General features: G+C 39.4%; 3 protein-coding genes across 3 annotated transcripts; 2 read left to right on the top strand and 1 right to left on the bottom strand.

The window, feature by feature from the left end:
* The first annotated feature begins 180 nt into the window (after nucleotides 1–180).
* On the top strand, nucleotides 181–4,367 carry LOC126603341 (universal stress protein PHOS34). Its single transcript, XM_050270150.1, has 5 exons — nucleotides 181–640; nucleotides 784–887; nucleotides 1,019–1,137; nucleotides 2,389–2,482; nucleotides 3,989–4,367. Exons 1-4 carry the CDS (start codon nucleotides 430–432, stop codon nucleotides 2,471–2,473), a joined length of 519 nt encoding a protein of 172 aa, XP_050126107.1. The 5' UTR covers nucleotides 181–429; the 3' UTR covers nucleotides 2,474–2,482; nucleotides 3,989–4,367.
* An 11,902-nt stretch (nucleotides 4,368–16,269) lies between these two features.
* On the top strand, nucleotides 16,270–17,820 carry LOC126603339 (aspartyl protease AED3). The gene has a single exon (XM_050270148.1). The coding sequence runs from the start codon at nucleotides 16,350–16,352 to the stop codon at nucleotides 17,676–17,678; it is 1,329 nt and encodes a 442-aa protein (XP_050126105.1). The 5' UTR covers nucleotides 16,270–16,349; the 3' UTR covers nucleotides 17,679–17,820.
* A 1,280-nt stretch (nucleotides 17,821–19,100) lies between these two features.
* Nucleotides 19,101–21,344, bottom strand: LOC126603340 (uncharacterized). The gene has a single exon (XM_050270149.1). It carries the CDS (start codon nucleotides 20,749–20,751, stop codon nucleotides 19,513–19,515), a length of 1,239 nt encoding a protein of 412 aa, XP_050126106.1. The 5' UTR covers nucleotides 20,752–21,344; the 3' UTR covers nucleotides 19,101–19,512.

Genomic DNA, 21,344 nt, shown 5'->3' with positions numbered 1-21,344 from the left:
AAATCAACAAACTCCTATCTTGTTTTTAGAAATTATTTAAATTACATATTAATAAAACTCTGTTTGTTAACTAAAATTCCATCAAATTACAATTTTAAAATAAAAAGGAAAAAAATATAATCACTGCTGCACATCCTCCCAACATCGAGAAAGGAGCCAAAATTCCAGACTCACTAAACAAAACCCCTAGTCATTGTGTCCTTTCGGTTTCGGCCAAAGCCATAAATGTTTAATAAATAATAATACCTTTCCTTTTTGAGAAATAATATTTTTTATTCTTTGGGCAATGGAGAAGGATTTCTTTTATTTATTTAAATTTGGTAATCTGAAAGTCCGATCACAAATCGGTAGCAAGTGACCCAAAAAAGTCAGTAGCAAGTGGAGCTTTTCTTTTAGGGCAATCGCCGGCGAAATTCAAGTTGAAAAACCATGACCGGAAACCTCGGATGCGTGATCGTGGCCGTTGATGGCAGCGAGGAGAGCATGAACGCCTTGACCTGGGCCCTCGACAACCTCAAGCTCCGATCCTCTGCACCCGACTCCACCACCTCCGCTGGCCACTTCGTCGTCCTCCACGTCCAGTCTCCGCCCTCTATCGCAGCCGGCCTCAGTCCCCCGGCCATTCCCTTCGGTGGTCCCAGTTAAGTCTCTTGTCTCCGCCGCCACCGCCGTCCACCGTTTTCATTCGTTAATTCATTTCAAATTACCAATTAATAATTCTGTTACATTTCTGGGATTTTCTGGCCTGATATTGACGAATTGGATCTGGATAAATTGGTTTAGACGATTTGGAGGTGCCGGCGTTCACGGCGGCGATCGAGGCGCACCAGAGGCGGATTACGGAGGCCATAATTGAACACGCTTTGAAAATTTGCTCCGAAAAGAAGGTTTGGGTTTATTTAGGGTTTAAAGCCGCTTGCTTTACTGATAAGTTTTTAAGACCTGGTTTAATTTGAGGATTTAATTTTCGTAGTTTTTATTGTGTGAAAGTATATTTTCATGGTTTTGCTGGGAATAGGTGAATGTAAAAACCCAAGTGGTTGTTGGGGATCCTAAGGAGAAAATTGGTGAAGCTGTTGAGAATTTGCATGGTGATTTGCTTGTCATGGGGTCCAGGGCTTTTGGCCCAATTAAAAGGTGACTTTTTTCGTTTCTATTTGTTGATAGGACTGATAAAACTACTAACCAACACGAGAAATTTTTGAGATTTCAATGCGTGCATTAGTACCACCATGTGGCAGTGTGATAGTTATACAGAAAAATTTTCTCCAATGACACACATCGCGACCGGTTTAATTTCATTGGAGGAATGTACTTAGTTTTGAGCATCCAAATAGGAAATATCTTATCTGAAGTTCTTACATTTGCGTAATTAAACATGTTTGTTAACTTATTCGAGCTAATAATACCGCTGAGGTCTTTGAGAACCATAGTCAATTGGGTACAAGCTGATTAGCTTAGGAAGGGTCATAGAATGCGCCTGTGAGTACCGTCTTGAAGCAAGTTGATGAGCCCTCTTTATGAGATGTATTATGTATATGCATGGCATTTGACTATGTCAGCAACCTTGTGTTTCCATGCTTCTGTCATCTGTCTAATGGACTGTCTCTTTAGTGTTTATAGCCCTATAGTGCTACCAACACATTTTCCTTCTAGAGCTGCTAGTTTCGTGTGGGAGGAGCATGACGTGGTCACAGTAGGCATGGACTTGAGGGATAGTCATTTACTACATCTGTTTGTTTCTGTTTCTCAAATGGGTTGTGTAAAATTGTCGAGATTTTAAAGCCCAGGAGAAGTAAATGTTTCTTGAATGCAACCTGTGAATGCAAGCCTGTTCCCTGTGTCTTTGTTTCTATTGTATTCTATCTCATCGTATCACATTCTGTTCTGCAATATTTGAGAATCACCGTCAATACCTCGCGTAGGTCCGGGATAATCCATTGAAAAGCCCTCTCACATTCAAGTTTCAATGCCTCACATGCCAGTTATGTGAATAGTTTTATCGGAGGGAGTTTGTACACAACAGTTGTATGCTAGGATTTTTCCATGTGAAGACACAAAACTGACAAGTCTTTGTGAAAATTATTAGTCTTAATGTTTTAAAATTTGTTAGGAGCAAGAAATTGAAGTTTCCTGTTGTATTTTGATAAAAGCAAAGTGGGAGGAGGATCTGACTTCACGTTTTAGCTTTATATATCTGTACTTGGTCTTACATCTTTTGGTTCTCGATGGGAGTGAGGGTAGGGCTGTAGCCTGTAGGGGCGAGGTGATAGAACACAGGATGGCTACCTTTGAGTTATTTCTTTTGTTTTAAAGAGTAACTTCAACTAATTAGACCAGAACTATGATTAAACATAACAAGATTTACATTGTGCACTCTGTATACAGGATGTTTCTGGGAAGTGTAAGCAACTTCTGTGCGAACCATGTGCAATGCCCAGTCATCATTGTTAAGGCCAAGACTGTTACCTGATAAGGAAAGGTATGCATCTCATTAATCTATCACCCATCTACAGCAGCATTTCCATTCTCATTTTTCTTTCTTGCGATTTTCTTTCTAACTTTTATTGTTCTTCAATTTTGTATTATTTATTTTTATGATCTATATTATGATTCACTTCTCTTCAAAGCTCTCCATGCTTTTGTGCAACGTAATACCAACCTTTCCTCGTATCAATCAAATGACTCTATCTGACTCAGACTTAGATTTGTTTCGCCAAACATACCCTGATGGTGCATGTTATCTGATTTAAATGATATATTCTTGCATTTCAACTTCAGGACATGGTTGAGTTACCTAGCCGAGGTTTGTTGTGAGCATTCTAATTGGAAAATCCCACACAGAAGAAAATCCATTTGAAGTGGATGGTTTTAAAAGGGTTGACAGATTTTCTAGTTTGGGACCTGTGAGCTAAATTTTCATATAGATCCTACCTGCATATTTCATTTTGGACAAAACTGAGTCATGTTAGAACCTTTGCTCTGTTAAGCTACTTGTGTATCATGCGTTCAACGTCACTTTGCATCAAGATAGGAGGTTGACGATTATCTAGCTAATTTAGTTCAAGATGATTACTCTCGATAGGAGGTTGACGTAATGGTTGGAGTAGTAATTACAGGATAAATGGCAGTTTCATCATTCATGATGTCTCAGTTGTGGCACTGGAAAAGATCAATAATGAATCTTAGACAATGATGAATCTTAGAGTGAGTTATCTATGGATGATGATGAGGATAGTAAATTGTTGTGGATGTTTCTTGCTCATCTTTCTGTGCTAGTCTATGGTTATGTTGACATTCAATAAGGTGAGATAGAAGTTGGATGGTTTAAGCTATATTTATTTGGAGGCTGCGATGGTTAAATGCATAGACATGTTTATTTTCTCTGATGAGATGATGCTTGTATCCCTCATGGGCCAGTTATTGGTTCATGAATGCTATTTCATAACCTGAGGTATTAAAAGGAAAACTAAACTAAATGCTGCTCTGATTTTCATTGCTTAACAAAAGTGTTCATGTAGAAGAATCAAAGAAGTTTGATGTGAGGTTGGTTTGCTTGAGTATTGGCTGCCTACCAAATTTGATATTTTCGTTTCATATTTCCTTTTATATTCATATGTTGGTGATATATTGAAGAACCCTGGCTCATTTTCTTTTCTATTCATATGTTCATGGTATACTGAAGAACCGTGGCTCGCTCACGTGTAGCTCCATTTCTCCCATACTAATCTTTCTTTCATGCGACCATTGTATCATTGTCAATATTTTCGTTTCGTTTTGTTTTGTTTTGATGACCAAATCGCGTTGATAGTGAAAAAGTGCCCAGCTGCTTTGCTTGCAACCAGCTGTTGCAATTCCATAAAATTTTCATTCATTATGCAGTAAGCACCGTAGTTATGCTGTTTGATGTCATACCTCAGTTGTTGACTTTGCATCCCTATTTTCGAAATTATATATGGCTTTGATCGATCTTGTGCTTTATCTTCAGACTTGAGTACATCTGCCCTCGTGTGAAAGCTCATCAAGATCAACTGTAAATGTGGAATGTTTCTGCAATGCTCGACCAATACGTTGCTGTGTGACCGACTGTTTTGATCCCACTTTTCAAGCCCTGTGAATATTTGGGGGAAATTACAGTAAGATGTGTAGTCTTCTTCTGCTGGAGAATGTTAAATGAGTAGTGTATAGCAGTAATAAGGTAGAAGTAATGATACGGTTATGTTACCGACTGTCCTTGACCATCTCTCATTGCCTGTTATTTTCCTCATGTCTGCATTGTGTATTGATGAAATCATAACCGTCCCTGACCATCTTTCATTTTGATTATTATGGCCTAAAACCAAGGAAAATCCTCTCCTTTAAAATTACGAGATTCTGCATCCTTTCAATTGTGGTCAGAAAATTGGACATACATATTTTGCTCACAAAGGTTAAGTAACGGAGTTTTTTTAGTATGCATCAGTGTATGGTATACACCGATGCATACATATCACAGTTTATAGTTGATGCCATGCATGAGGAAGAAAATGCCACGCACATGCATATTTTTTTAGAATACTAAGTTTGAGAAATTTGGGGCAAAATTTCGGATTGATTAATTGCATTCCAATTGCCATCCAAATTTTTTTAAATTTTCAAAATCGAAAATGTAGAGACTTGGAAGGAAAATTTTTGGTATGGTTTGGTCATGCAAACTTAGTACTCTAAAAAAAAAAAAAAAAAGGTTCAAAATGCATATGTTAAAATAAAGAGCATCATCATAAATTTTATTTAGTCTAATATGATTTTATGTCACTCTCATGTGATGGCCTACAAATATTCCAAAAATCCTTTAAAATTTTGAATGGTGGGTACATAAAAGTTTGAAAATCTTTAGTCTTGCAAAATGTAGAAGATCTGAAATATTTTCCAAAAATTATGAGATAAAATTGATTCTGAATTTTTTGATAAATTTCGAAGTTAGAACTGATTCGGAAACTATAATGATTGGCATTAGAATACTTATTTATGATCCAATTCGATTGAAAATCACCCTTAGTCATGTAGTATGCTTTGTGACTGAATCTCAAAGCAATCGTTGTAACGTCAAAACAATTGAAGTGAAACAATGGAATTACGTGACGTGGACCAAGTGGTGGGCTGATGTACAAAGTGGGAACTGAAGTAGTGTGGTTCATGTGACGTGAATCCAAATATTCGAAATATTTGGATGGCAATTGAAATGTGCCTAGCCAATTTTAGACATCAAACAAGCCCTTGCACAACTGTGGTTTATTACTTTACAATGGCAAAGTTGGAAGAAAATTTGATCATGGAAGAGATTGTCAATTCTTAGCTCACGTACATATAACACATTACAAGTAACTATTAAAAGCTATATGACCCATGCAGAAACAATTTTCTACAGACAATAGTTGCATATTTGAACTATTAGTGTTTGATTTTCTGGTAGATTCAATGGAACAGTAAAATGCACACACACAGAGAGCAGAGCTTTCTTCAAGATTTCAGTGTATTCAACTTGTTCACTAAGCAAAGAGCTCAACAAGCATGATTTAACGTTGGAGGAGTAAGAAACAACTTTACTCTCTCACAACATTACAAATCCATCACAACCATTCATTTCTAAGTCATCATGTAAGATGCTTGCACATGTCATGAGCTATGACTCATTCTAATCTAATCTAATCTAAATACCAATTGGAATATGATCCAAAGGTTTACATTAGATCCTACACTTTGTTATAATGAAACTACCACAGCAAATACATTTATACTCCAATACTCCCTTCTAAATGTTTTGCTGATTTCACACCAAGAGCAGTTCTCAAGTATTCGAATCGATCCTTAGGAAGAGCCTTGGTAAAGATGTCTGCCAATTGCTCCTCTGTGCTGCAATAATGCAGTTCAATTGTCCCGTCTTGAATGGCATCTCTTATGAAATGATACCTCCGATTAATATGCCTGGTTTTATGATGAAACACTGGATTCTTAGACATGGCTATGGCAGAAGTGTTGTCACACAACAAAGGTGTAGCCTCCACTTGCTCTTCTCCAAAATCAGATAAAACAAACCTCAACCACATTGCTTGTGTTGTAGCTTCTGCAGCACTTACATACTCGGCCTCTGCAGTAGATAAAGCCACACTGCATTGTTTAACAGAAGCCCAAGAAAACACTCCTGAACCTAAACTAAATGCATAGCCTGAGGTGCTCTTCATGTCATCCAAGCTTCCTGCCCAATCACTATCACAGTAGCCTATCAACACAGCAGCTTTTCCTTTCACATATTCGATTCCAAAATCCAATGTGCCTTGCACATATCTCAAGACTCTTTTAGCTGTCCCCATGTGTTTCCTAGTAGGTTTGTGCATGAACCTTGCCAACAAACATGATGCATACATTAGATCAGGTCTAGTAGCTGTCAGGTATAACAGACTACCAACCACTGTCCTGTACAAACTTTCATCAGCATCCTCACTTCCATCTTCCTTAGCTAACTTGTCATCAACTGCAAGTGGTGTTTTTACTGCTTTACATTCTTTCAATCCAAATTTCTCAAGTAGTGACTTGGCATATTTCTTCTGATGAATAAATATACTCTTATCTCAAGATTGCTTGCTCCAAAATCGAAAAGGCACCGTCCTCCGAATCTCGAGAGCCAGACTCCCAACATGATTACTTTCTCAAAATCGAAGAGAGGGTAAAGGAACAGTACCATTGCTGGATAATTGGAAAGTCCCTGTGTGTCAACCTTTGTGCTTCGTGGCAAGGTAGACTAGCAAACATGCCCAACCTTTACTCACATTCGAGACAACACTCCCAACAAGATTGCTTGCTCCAAAATCGAAGAGGCACCGCCCTCCGAATCTCGAGAGCCAGACTCCCAACATGATTACTTCCTAAAAAATCGAAGAGACACTGCTCTCCGAATCTCGAGAGCCAGACCCCCAGCATGATTGCTTTCTCAAAAATCGAAGAGGCATCGTTCTCCGAATCTCGAGAGCCAGATACCACAGACCACTTTTTCAAAGTGCTCTGACAGAGTTAAAACATGTGAAACTGGCAGCTCCCACTACCGTGCTATGACCAAGCAGGGTAAAGGAATAGCATTACTACTTGTTAGGGAGACTCCTATATATGTCGACCTCCATCCCCAACGGACAGGCAGACCTGCAAAAATGCTCAACCCTTCATCATATCTGAGAGGGCACTCCCAACGAAGCCTTTCGAAATATTCAGCTTTCTTTCCCCCCGATAATACCTCTGCAAACAAGCTATACTAGAGCAAGAATATCTCATATCATCAGGGTTAAAAGCAAGAGTATCCCATATCATGCTTTATCCCTGTCTTTTCCTTTGGCCTTGTTTTTACCTGCAAGACAAGGAGAAAGAGAGCAATCAGTCAGCACTTGGAATCAAGCTTCCAGCCAGGAACTGACTGCCTGAAACCCCTTACCTGATTACTTACCTGGCATTGCTCTCGAGTACTCATCTTCAACATCTTATGTTTCCAGGGAAGATTCCGCATTTGCTTGAGGAACAGATAGGGCAAGTGCGAAGGATACAAGGAAGCATATGGAGACAAGCGTAACAGCACACGTGCCGATACATCCATTACTCTGTCAAAAGCAAAAGTATCCCATATCAGCAGGGTGGAACATACTCTAGATTTGATGGACTTGTTTTGACCCTCAAATTCTTCAGTCGGCCTTATACTCTGGAGGAAACCAGAAAACCCTCCAGCTCAGTTCAAGAATAAGCATGTGGAAAGTTACTTCTTCAAAAGCAAAAGTATCTCATATCATCTCTTCTCATTTTTCTTCTCTTTATCCTTCATGCTGCTGCAAGATGGGGAGAAGGTGAACAATCAGTCGGAGCTCTGATTGCTTACCTTGTCTGTCACCTCTTTCAGCAGACCCCCTAGCTCGGCGACTTGGGGGACTCCTACTACATGGTTTGTATCGCGCTTGACCAAGCCTGAAACTACAAGTAAGCTTCAAGTGAAATTGATACATTACCTTGTGCATTTCCACCAGTTAAAGATACCACCCCTGGATGGAGGAAGAGTACTTCCAGAGAAGATGCCACATCTACCTATGAGACAGATAAGGCAAGTCAAGACGACTCCACACTCCGATACTTAGAAGTTTCGTGATTACGAGATCATTCTCCCACAATATTTCCTAATGTCATTTGTACTAAATCATTCACTTGTACTCACTAAAGGAGAGCTTGAACCTATGTACTTGTGTAAACCCTTCACAATTAATGAGAACTCTTCTATTTCGTGGACGTAGCCAATATGGGTGAACCACGTACATCTTGTGTTTGCTTTCCTATCTCTATCCATTTATATACTTATCCACACTAATGACCGGAGCAATCTAGCGAAAATCACAAAAAGCGACCGTTTTTGCTACCTAGGATCTATCTTGCAAGAGAACGGAGAATTAGATGGAGATCTCAACCATAGAATACGAGCTGGATGGATGAAGTGTAAGAATGCATCCGGCGTGTTGTGTGACCGTCGTAGGCCACTAAAGCTCAAGGGAAAATTTTATAGGACGGCAATAAGGCCAGCGATGTTGTATGGCACAGAATGTTGGGCGGTGAAGCATCAACACGTACACAAAATGGGTGTAGCGGAGATGAGGATGCTTCGTGGGATGTGTGGGCACACGAGAAAGGATAAGATTGGGAATGAGGATATCCGAGGTAAAGTAGGAGTAGCCGAAATTGTAGGAAAGATGAGAGAAAATCGGCTCCGGTGATTTGGACATGTGCAAAGAAGGCCGAATGACGCTCCGGTTCGAAGATGTGACTACGGGACAGAGGTTCAGGGCCGAAGGGGTAGAGGAAGACCTAGGAAAACTTTGGAAGAGACTCTAAGAAAAGACTTAGAGTACTTGGATCTAACGGAGGACATGACACAAAACCGAGCGCAATGGCGTTCTAGGATTCATATAGCCGACCCTACTTAGTGGGAAAAGGCTTTGTTGTTGTTGTTGTTGTTGTTGTTGTTGAATAAATATACTCTTATCTGTTTGAATTATGCCCAGACCAAGGAAGTGATGTAACAATCCCAGATCTGACATCTCATATTACTTCATCATATCCTTCTTAAATTCTTGAATCATTTCATCAGAATTCCCTGTGTAGATAATGTCATCTACATACAGAGATACAATAAGCACACCTGCATCACTGAACTTTGTATACAAAGTAGCTTCACTTTGACTTTTCTCAAAACCAGATCGATTGAAATAATTGTCTATCTCATCATACCAAGCTCTGGGAGCTTGTTTCAGACCGTATAAAGCCTTTTTCAACTTGTAGACCTTATCTTCTTGTCCTTGAACTTCAAATCCCTGTGGTTGATCCACATATACTTCCTCATGCAGTGTACCATTTAGGAATGCAGACTTAACATCCAATTGAAACAACTTCCATTCCTTTTGAGCTGCCAATGCAATTAGAGTTCTAATGGTGTCAAGCCTTGCCACAGGTGCAAAGGTCTCGTTGAAGTCCACTCTGGGCTTTTGAGAATAACCCTTAGCCACTAGCCGTGCCTTGTTCTTCTGCACTGAACCATCCAGATTAAGTTTTGTTTTGTAAACCCATTTTACACCAATTACAGGTTTATCAAATGGCCTTTTGACCAACTCCCATGTGTCATTCTTTTCGATCATCTCAATCTCTGTGGACATAGCTTTTCTCCAAGCCTCATCTCCTGATGCTTCTTCAAAACATTCAGGTTCTATCACACAGAAATTGCACCTTTCATAAACTTCATTTAAACTTCTGAACCTTAATGGAGTATGATCATACATTTGTGAACTGGTATGATCCATTTGCTCTTCTTGTCTTGAAGAAGAAGCAATAACTTGCTCATGTTGTTCCTGTAGTAATTCTGTGCATTCAAATACTGCATCATCTTCAACAGCTTAAGCCTCATTCTCTTTGCTTCCATCAACATCACTTGGAACTGAGATGGACATAGTCTTCTTATTACCAGATTTCCAATCCCAACAAGAGTTCTCATCAAAGATTACATCTCTAGAAATAACAACCTTGTTAGTTTTAGGATTGAACAACCTGTAACCCTTTTCACACGTTCCATAGCCAAGGAATATGCACATTACACTTGTTGCATCCAGTTTCTGCCTTATCTGTGATGGAACCTGTGCATAACATAAGGATCCAAACACTTTTAAGTGTTTTACTCCAGGCTTTCTTCCACTGTAAGCTTCAAATTGAGTCTTCTTATGCAACACCTTGGTAGGACATCTATTGAGAATGTAGACTGCAGTGTTAACTGCTTCTGCCCAAAATTCAAATGGAATCCCTTTCTCCAACATCATGCATTTAGCCATTTCTACAATGGTCCTATTTCTTCTCTCAGCAACACCATTCTGTTGAGGAGAATAGGCCACTGTGAGTTGTCTTTCTAGGCCAAGATCTTCACAATACTGAGAGAATTCCAGAGAAGTATACTCCCCTCCCCTGTCACTCCTTAATTTCTTCACTTTGAATCCACTTTGTAATTCAACAGTTGCCTTGAACCTTTTAAATATGCCAAATGCTTCAGACTTGTTTCTCAGAAAATAGACCCATCCCATTCTGGTACAATCGTCTGTGAAAGTGATGAAATACTTGTTTCCAGCTTTGGTAAGTGTTTGCATTGGTCCACATATATCAGTATGTATTAACTCCAATGGTAATGCAGCTCTCCAATTTGTTTCTTTAGGAAAAGCATCTCTAGAATGCTTTCCAATAACACATCCCTCACATACTGTGGAATTCATTCTGAGCTCAGGTAAACCAGTCACCATGTCCTGCTCTTGAAGTTGCATGAGAGCTTTCATATTTAGATGCCCGAGTCTTCTATGCCATATCTCAGCTGCTTGTTTAACACTTGCCCTCATAGCCATTTGTATTCCTGGTTGCAACTTCAAAGGAAAGCTTCGATTTCCCTTCATAGGAATTTTAACAACCAGATTAGAGCATGTAAAGTCTTCATAAATTCTGACTTCAATTCCCCCAAACACAAGATAATATCCATGCTCTATCATTTGTCCCACGCTCAATAGATTCTCCTTTAAACCAGGTACTAACATGATCTCCTTGATGTACCGTTTGCCTTGCTTAGTTGCAACCATTAACTCTCCTTTTCCAACTACATTAACCAACTCCCTTGTGCCCATCTCAACTTTGGCAGTAACACTTCTATCAATGTTCTCCAGTAAATCTTCTCTTCCTGTCATGTGATTACTGCAGCCACTATCAACATACCAAACATCTTCTCCCTTCTTCACTGCTGCAGCCATACACACATAGAACATGGTTGGATTGTTCTCCACTTGTTTGACATAATTGGCCTGTTGAGTAACCTTCTTTGACCTACAATCCTTAACAAAATGCCCTGGCTTATCATAGTTATGGCACCTTGGTTTTCCCTTGAACCAACACTCTCCAAAATGAAGTTTATCACAGTACTTACAAGCATTCTTGACATTATCAGAAGGTCCAGTAAATTTTCCTTGATGATGCACAGATTTGTTATCCCATTTCTTACTCTTTGTCTGCCAGTTCTTTGTGGGTTTAAAACTTTGATTGCCATTGTAATTGTTCTTCTTACTTAAACTAGCAAAGGCTTTTTCCGTACTATTTTCAGAGTGTCTCTCAATTCTTTGCTCAAACCCTTTTAGAGTGGCAACTACATCCTGCACATCAACTGTCTCCAAATCCCGTGTATTCTCAATCACAGCTACAATACTATCATAGGATCTAGGAAGACTAATCAATAATTTCTGCACTATTCTTTGATTTCCAATACTCTCACCATAACTTTTCATTTGCGTAATGAGATCAAACAAACGCACAAGATACACATAAAATAATTCATGTTCACCCATTCGAGTATATTCAAAATCACGTCTTAAGCTTTGGAGTTTCACAGATCTCACCTGTTTATCTCCAATAAACTCTTGCTTCAGTATATCCCAGGCTTCTTTTGCTGTTTCCAGAATAGCGATTCGTGGAAAAATTTCATCGGACACAGAACCTTGAATAATCCCGAGAGCCTTAGCATCCTTGATCATGTTCTCCTTCAGCTGCTTTAGCTCAACAGCAGTGAGTTCTTCGTCTTCTTTCTTCACTGGAGGATTATACCCCGTTTCAACCATATCCCACAGATCGTGAGATCTGAAAATAGTCTTCATCTTTATCTGCCAGAAATCAAAGTTTTCCCCATTGAAAATCGGTGCTCGAAGATCAGCACCACTCGATCCAGCCATATTAGACTTGTTATCGAGTTACCCAGTGATTTTCAGATTGTTCTTCAATCGCAGCAAACTCGATTCTCTGTCGAGTTCCTTAGCTGCAACCCTTGTCACAGATTCACGCCCAGATTGAGATCCAACCTGGCTCTGAGGCCATATTAGTGTTTGATTTTCTGGTAGATTCAATGGAACAGTAAAATGCACACACACAGAGAGCAGAGCTTTCTTCAAGATTTCAGTGTATTCAACTTGTTCACTAAGCAAAGAGCTCAACAAGCATGATTTAACGTTGGAGGAGTAAGAAACAACTTTACTCTCTCACAACATTACAAATCCATCACAACCATTCATTTCTAAGTCATCATGTAAGATGCTTGCACATGTCATGAGCTATGACTCATTCTAATCTAATCTAATCTAAATACCAATTGGAATATGATCCAAAGGTTTACATTAGATCCTACACTTTGTTATAATGAAACTACCACAGTAAATACATTTATACTCCAATATGAACAACCAAGAATCAATCATACAAAATAGAAAAGCAATAACAGAAAAAGGAAAGAAAAAGGTATTGGAACGATTCCACAACAAAAAGTATTTTGGCAGTTTATTTTCATGTGTTAATTATAATGTACCATCACACTGGCAAATGCCAATCGTACAGCAGAAAGTGCCACACTGGCAGCCTGCATGCAACCTTGGCTGCCTTCTGTGGCTGTTTGTAGATAAGTAAGGATCAAGATTGTCTGCCATCTTACTTTCCATCCCCTTCCATTTTCTCCTACTTTTTTAACAATTGATTTCATGTTAAGTTAATTTAATACTCCAAATTTTGCCACCTCACCAACTCCTCTTTAAAGCCTAATTTTCCAGATTTTTTCTGCTCCAAAGCGGAGTTCGGCCACCGACGGAGGAGTGCAGGGCTAGCAAAGTGGCGCGGTCAAAAGCCAGATCTGGTTTTGCAAGAGGGAACAAAACCAACAGGGAGAAGATGGAAAGGGAAAGCCTTTGGCTTGGGGAATGCATTTTGGTGGAAACCCAGATGGTGTTTTTGGTGAATTGGGTGGGGATGTGGATTTCTGGGGTTTCAAAGTTCATACATTGTTTTGGTTTATGGGTCTCAGAGGAGGAGAGAGAGTGGAGAGAGTGGGACGGAAAAGGCAGGAGAAAAAGTCTGAAAAATTGGGTTTTAAAGATGCTTTGGAGGAGTCGGTGAAATGGAAAAATCTGGAACATTAAATTAATTTAACATGAAATCAATTGTTAGAAAAGTAAGAGGGGATGGAAGAGAATGGAAAGTAGGAGGGTAGACAAGCTTGATCCGATAAGTAATACACTAGGGTCAAGTGAGCGAGCACTTACGAAACTAATGATTGACTCGAGCATCTTCTAAAAAATATCCACATGAATGCATTTGTTATTATTTGGATAGTATTTGTAGCATCTCAGTTGCAATTTTGGTCCACCACCATAATATAAGTGGAATGTTGTGGTTTTGGAGGCTGTTCGCAATTTTATCTTCTGTTTTTGTTTTGGTTTCGGCTTCTAAAGCAAACAATCGTTGTGACATGCAAGCAATTGAGCTGAACAATGTAATCTCGTGAGCATGGTGGGCTATTGTGCAACAGCCTTTGTTTATTTCGTTTGTAGCCCTTGTGATTATTGTGAAATTCTTTATGGAATTCACAATCAATTAAGTATAACTTCCATGTAATCGGGGTATGTCTTCAATATTTCTTTCTCATTTTTCATGCGACTGATTAATGAGGGGTGAGATAGGAACATTGTTGGTGTATTTTTGACAATTATGATTGTTTTCCTTTATTCATACTCGATATTGAAAAAATGTCAATTGTGAGTGCACGATCCTTAACATATAACTATTGATGTTTGTGAGCCACAAATGAGCATTGATCAACGATTGTGATAGCATGATTAGCATCACGTGCCAACTTGCGATTGATGCTGGCACAATTCATTATCTATATATCTAGGGGTTAGGATTCAGGACGTACGCTTTTGATACATATTTTGACACTTATTTTGTAGGGCTCACTTTTTTAATGTATTTTAATGATCCGAACCATCTATATTTTAATACACCATTTGCTGATCATTTTTTCAAAAAATGAGATAAATCCAAAACCATTAAGACATTTAATTGTAGTGAAGAAAACAGACTAATATGGTTATGCAAAGAAACACTAAATTTAATACAACGATTATATGGTTTCAGGATTTAATAATTTTTGATAAACATGATCTTTAGGAGTAATTAGGTTTTCATCCTTATTTTTACTACTCTATTGATTAAAACCTTATTACTTTTCAATTTTTGATCAAGGTCATTTGTATTAATAATATCATTAATTATTTCAATAATAAAATATTTTTTATTTCTAAATATATTCATTTAATATTAAAAATGTTACAATTAGTATATTTATATTTATGGCTAAATTTTTTATCATATATTTTTATTTTTAGTTTGTACCCATTTTTAATTTGCAACCCTTTTTTAATTTGTACCAATTTTCCTTTCAGTTTTAATTTGTACTCGTATATTAATTTCTTTTTGTGCCCATATTTTTTAAAGTTTTATTTGTTTTTTTTAGTTATTTGTACCCATTTTTATTTTTGCTAAATGTACCCATTTTGAAGAATGTACCCATGTTTTGATACAATACTTTTTTGATTATTTTTTATGAATGTACCCATGTTTACACACACACACAATAGTATATTTATATTTTAATATTTTTAATCCCACAAATTATGGTTTTTTATTTAAAATCTCATTACTATAAACAACTATAAATTTTAATTTTTAATTTAAAAAATATAGTAACGTACATAGAAATAAATTATCAATTAATTTCAGGGACTTGGATCAAAAATTGAAAACCAACAAGGTTTCAGTCAAAGACTGTTCATAACTAAGAACTGCATCCAAAGTCTCCCTGATCTTTAAGGTAAGATATAAAAGATAAACGATTGAAACGTTGAAATATATTACAGAACGAGCTCTACAAAATGTATGTATGTGTCCTCGAGTCCTAATTCCCATCTGGTTTATGGTTGTGCTTAGTGGAGCCGGGCCATGGCGAAAAGTCTTCTTAACCCCGTGACCGACCGCATCCCGAGATGGGCCCAGGTAAGGACAATAAGCAAAAGATACTGCTGTCATTCACTGCAATGATCCAAAACCCTCCAATGGTGTCTTCTTATGTCCACCCCACACTTAAAAAGGTCAAATCATTCGACTTGAATCGCTAATGAGCTGGATGTCAAAATGGGTTCATAAAATATCATGACTTCATTGCCAGATGAAGTAGATCAAGAGTTGATTAGTGAAAAGTTAACAAAAATCTCACTCGATTTAAAGTAAGTATGAGACGAGCTGTAAACTCAGACGTTCTAGATTCAAATGCTCACAGATTATAAAACATTCATATTTACCTAATACGTATGGTTTCATGTGATTGTATCTACTCAAAATTTACCTTAACACCTCGACCCTCGGCTAGGTTTTCTTCATTTCCGAAAAAGAAAATTAGGCTACATAGATGGTTAAATCATCAAGAACGCTAAAGTCTAACTTCCTTGCTTGATTTGATTAATGTAATTGCTCTCTTGTGCAGTACTAGAACACATGCTAGATCACACAATGCAATGCTTGAAATTCACTCAGTAATCTGACATTCACCCTTATTTCATTTGACAGAATTTAAGGGTTTGAACTCTACTAAATAACGACATTCTTCTTTTGGACCAATCAGAGAGCTTGGCTGTTTTGGGATCCTCAACTGATCAGTTGTCACAAGCAGCACATCCTCCAACTTGATCCGTCCTTATTCTCACCAATGGTCCCCATAATTTTCACATGATTTTAGAGGATATAGATTTTAAATTCCCAATAATTCTAAGGACGCATTGGCTACAATAATTTAACTCCCAACAAATTATATATATATACATATTGGCTCTCATAACCCTCGACCCGCACTACAAGCTTTCTTTCTTTGCTCAGCTTAGGGTCCATATCGTGACTCCAAAGTCATGGACTTGAAGAACATTTCCCCATTTTTCTTCTTTGCCCTGTTAATCTCCATTGCCAAAGCCCTTGATCCTTCTTGTGCATCCCACTCTGACGGCTCAAATGACCTCTCAATCATTCCCACCTACAGCAAATGCTATCCCTTCTCCCCACCCAAAACAGACTCTTTGGTCACCACAGTCCTCAAAATGGCCTCCAAGGATCCAGCTAGGGTTAACTACTTGTCAAGCCTAGTTGCCCAAAAGACCACCTCCGCTCCGATCGCTTCGGGACAGCAGGTCCTCAACATTGCCAACTACGTGGTCCGGCTCAAGCTCGGTACCCCGGGTCAGCTCATGAACATGGTCCTAGACACTAGCAATGACATTGCTTGGGCCCCATGTTCGGGCTGCACAGGGTGCTCCTCTACCACTTTCTTACCCAACTCATCCAGCACATACGGGTCACTAGATTGCTCAGTGCCTGAATGTGCGCAGGCTCGCGGGCTCTCATGCTCGACCACTGGGTCTACTGCGGCCAACGGTTGCTTCTTTAACCAATCGTATGGTGGAGATTCATCATTTTCTGCCACGCTAGTACAAGATGCTTTGACACTAGGTAAAGATGTTATTCCCAAATACTCTTTTGGTTGCATTAATTCCGTCTCAGGTGGGTCCATCCCATCCCAAGGGCTATTGGGTCTAGGTCGCGGATCCATGTCATTACTCTCACAAACTGGGTCACTCTACTCCAGCGTGTTTTCGTATTGTTTACCAAGCTTCAAATCTTACTACTTTTCCGGGTCACTCAAGCTTGGACCGGCTGGCCAACCCAAGTCTATCCGGACCACCCCACTTCTAAGAAACCCACGCCGGCCCTCACTGTACTATGTCAACCTGACTGGAATCAGTGTGGGCCGGATTCTTGTACCCATTGCCCCGGAGCTTCTAGCATTCAACCCAAACACCGGGGCCGGAACCATCATAGACTCGGGCACGGTCATAACCCGATTTGTGCAACCCGTCTACATGGCACTCCGTGACGAATTTAGAAAACAAGTGAACGGAACATTTTCGTCATTAGGGGCCTTTGACACTTGTTTTTCTGCCACCAATGAAGTTGTGGCCCCAGCCATCACGTTGCAATTCACGGGGTTGAAGTTGACACTGCCAATGGAGAACAGCTTGATTCACAGCAGCTCGGGTTCTCTGGCTTGCTTGGCGATGGCGGCAGCTCCCAATAATGTGAACTCGGTGTTGAACGTGATAGCCAACTTGCAGCAGCAGAACCTTAGAATTTTGTTTGACGTTGCCAACTCTGTCGTTGGCATTGCTCGTGAGAGTTGTAATTAACTAGTAGTTGTGTATGGTTTCTGGTGTTCTGTCTCTTTGTGCTGTGTTTAAATTGTCGCAACGCAAAAGAAATATATATAGGTCGTGATTTGTGACAAATAAAAAAGCAGGATAAGCCTGCTTGCTGGGTGTTGAATTTGGAGATGGTGCGTGTAAGCTGTTAATATTTACTTTTTATGTATGTGGTAATTTTTGGAAGGAGACTTATTGGAGCTTTTGATTCTGATTGTTACTTGGTAAGCTTTGAAATGGACTAATATTGGACTTCACATAACAATAATAGTAGCCATTGAGGTTTAAAAAACACAAGAATTTAACGAGATTTAGTAATTTTTGCTTACGTCTTCGTGGTCGCCTTGAGAAATTTCATAAGTAAAAAGAAGCAATTTTGGCTAAAGAATTCCCTTACAAATTCAAGGTGTTTCTTTTGTTATCTTCTCTAATCCTCTTGGCGTCTCCCTTGCAATTCCCGTTATGTTAATAATCTAAGTTACAATCGGAGTTGAAGTACGAAAAATTAAATCCTTAAAGAATAATAAATAAAAACTCATTGCTTGCTTAAGTGCTGCGTGAACACGCTTAAACACTTGGAAAACCCTTTGAAACCATTGATGGCCGCCTGAGCGCCTCATGCACTCGCTTAAGCACTCTGAACAACCTTTATATTGTCAAACACTTAATTCTTCCAGATTTCAACTACAAACTTCGTCCCAATCTTTTGGTGAGCCAAAGCATTTACACATATACCAAAACACAAGAGCTAGTGCAGCAGCCAGATATTTAAAGAGGTTTTTAATAGCTAATGCTTGCAACAAGTGATTAAGAGTATTTACTTTTGCAGTCGAGGTTTCATATTTGATTAAGACGTTTCTCATTACCGCTTGTATATTAGAATATGTATACAAAACAAGCAATTCAACGTAACTAAATTTTTTAACCTCAAGAATAAGGAGTTGAGTAATTCAACAAAAATGCAGTCCCTTATGAGTAACTTATGACCCATAGGCTATTCTTGACAACCTTTTGGTTACTAAGGAGTTTTCAAACTCCGAATCTTTAGCCTACTTCTACCGACCCATAACTCTGCCGGCCCTCGTTACTGAGCTAACCCCAAAGTGGCTTACTACCAAAAACCTTTCTTTATCAACTGCAAGATAGAAGATATTTAACTCAAGAGGGTTGGTGAAACTAGAGAACTCAAATCCGCACAAGATAAAACATAATAAACTTAATAAGATGCATAAATGATATTATTAGAGAACTTGAATTTAGACGACTCATATATGAGCAAATTTTGAAATTTCTCACTAGCCTGTAAAACCATGATCCCAATTCATACACATCTCAGCAGCTTATAGCTCTGAATCATGATTGTATGATACAAGTACCAAAAATCAATGAAGGAATTGGCCACAGCACACACACACACACTCTCTCTCTCTCTCTCTCTCTCTCTCTCTCTCTCTCTCTCTCTCTCTCTCTCTCTCTCTCTCTCTCTCTATATATATATATATATATATATCTCCCTCTCTGTATTTCTTTTTTTGTTAATAACAGAACACCCCTCCAACTTTCCGTTGAAACCATCCCTCGTGTCACAAACGCTTCTTCTTCTTCTTCTTCTTTTCATCGTCGTCACTTGATCTTGCAGACAGCTTCTTCTTTTTCTTCATGACGACGAATTATATGAACTCCAAGGCCATACATACAAGTACACACCACACAACAAACGCAATCGAAAATAAGAAAAAAAAAAAAAGACAGTTTTTGCTTGCTATATTTTTACCTCTCTCTCTCTCTGAACTCATCGAACTCCCTCTGCTCTCTCTTTAGTCTAACCCCACCATTGATGCACCGCAACACCTTCGTCCCGAAGCTGTCCGTACAATGCCAAGCACTGCCAATATGCCCTTCGGCTCCTAACATTAATTTTTCCATTATGTCCCTGTGGCTTGCACTCCAAGAAAAGCTCATCCACCAAGTGAATCGCTTTACTCTTTACCATGTCCTCCACCACCTCGGCCTCAGCCTTCATCACAACGTACTCCTCCTCCTTAACATTCTTGTTCAGCCACTCCGACATTCCGGTTTGAACCACCTCCTTCCCGGAACTCTCCTCTGTCACAGTCTCAATCTTGTACATCTCAAAGTTCTTGTTCCGGGTAGGGTAGTTCTTCATGAACCAGCTCGTCCCACTTCTGCCTTCCTTCTCCGGCAACCCTACATCAATAAAAACCCTCCTAGGGTAGCTCTCGAGTGAGTCACCCATCAAGTCCGGAAGGTACCTCGTTCGCTTCAAGTACCGCCTCGATTTCCCAGACGAGGCTCTCGGGGGTTCTAGAAGCACATCTTCTAGATTCTTCAGCGCTTCCTTCTTTGCCTCCCTAGCCAAGAGCCTTCTCCTTGTGGGAGAGGTGGTGGTAGAGGACGAAGTTTTGCTTGCACGGGTGCTGGTCTTCCTCATTGCAAAAATGGTTTTGTCAAATCGCCTCAGGTATACCATCTTATAGTTGTCAGGCTTCTTGAAGATGTTGGAAGCGTCATTGCTGAGCTGAAGCACGACAATCCCACCAATTTTAAGAGTCCTTTCAATGAACTTTGAGGCGGCAGGGAAGGCAGAGACGAATGCAAAGTCGATTGAGTTTTTAGGGACTGAGCTTTGCATGTCGGAGTTGATAAGCTCGATCTCATTAATATATTCGTTATTGAGGAACTGAGATGCTTTGACAGCTTCTTTGTCTCCGCTGCTTACGAAAATAGCTTTATGTGTGTCTTTCTTGTATAGGCCTTCGTTGGCCAAGTCACGGAAGATCAAAGGAAGGAGCTTCAGATTAACGACGTCGGATGAGCTAACTATTTCAGGCAAAGAAGTGGTTGCTGTGTGAAGGAGTGAGTTCAACCACGGGAGCAAGACGATGCACAAAGCCAAGATTAAAGAACGAGCGACGAGGATCAAGGCTCTAGAATCCGGAATTCGAATAACCAAGTACTTGGCATCTGGATACAATCCGATTGGAGCAGCATACTTCGGGTGGCGTTTGGTACGGAAACCTTGGACCAAATTGATCGCCATAGTCGCGAAAAAAAATATTGAGTATTAATGCTGTGAGCAAAATTTGAGAACTTCTAGACTAATATTCCAGTTGGTGAAGACAGGTAAAAGATTTAATTGTGAGAAAAAAAGAGAGCAGATGAATGATTGTTTTGGGACAGAGAGAGAGGGAGATTTAGCGCGAAGAGCCAAAAGAATTTAGCGAGTGCAAAACCGGGCGGCGGTGTGATTCCCACCCACGAGGGCCACACGGGTGCTTTGCATTCTAGACCATAATAACATCAACTGCCTCATCCTCTGCACCTCCATTTCTCTTGATTTTTCAACCCAGATCGGTGTGTTTAATGTGATTCTCCGCCAATTAATAATTTTTACTTGCTCGTGATCATCATCATCATAATTTGTATGATGCATATGTAAATTAGCGGGACATTGTGCGTGAAAACCACATCATACACCGATTAGAGATTCATGGAGAGAGGCTGCAGAAAGAGAGGCGTTGTATTTTTTTTTTTTTTAACTTGGTCTAGAGGGAAATGATATTTACAACTGGGAGATGGGGGTCTGTGGGGATGGGAGAGGGGAAGAATATATGGGATACTTTACAGATAGGT

The sequence above is a fragment of the Malus sylvestris genome, chromosome 15, assembly GCF_916048215.2.
Source record: "Malus sylvestris chromosome 15, drMalSylv7.2, whole genome shotgun sequence".
Lineage (NCBI taxonomy): Eukaryota > Viridiplantae > Streptophyta > Magnoliopsida > Rosales > Rosaceae > Malus > Malus sylvestris.
This window is presented reverse-complemented; position numbering and strand designations above follow the sequence as displayed.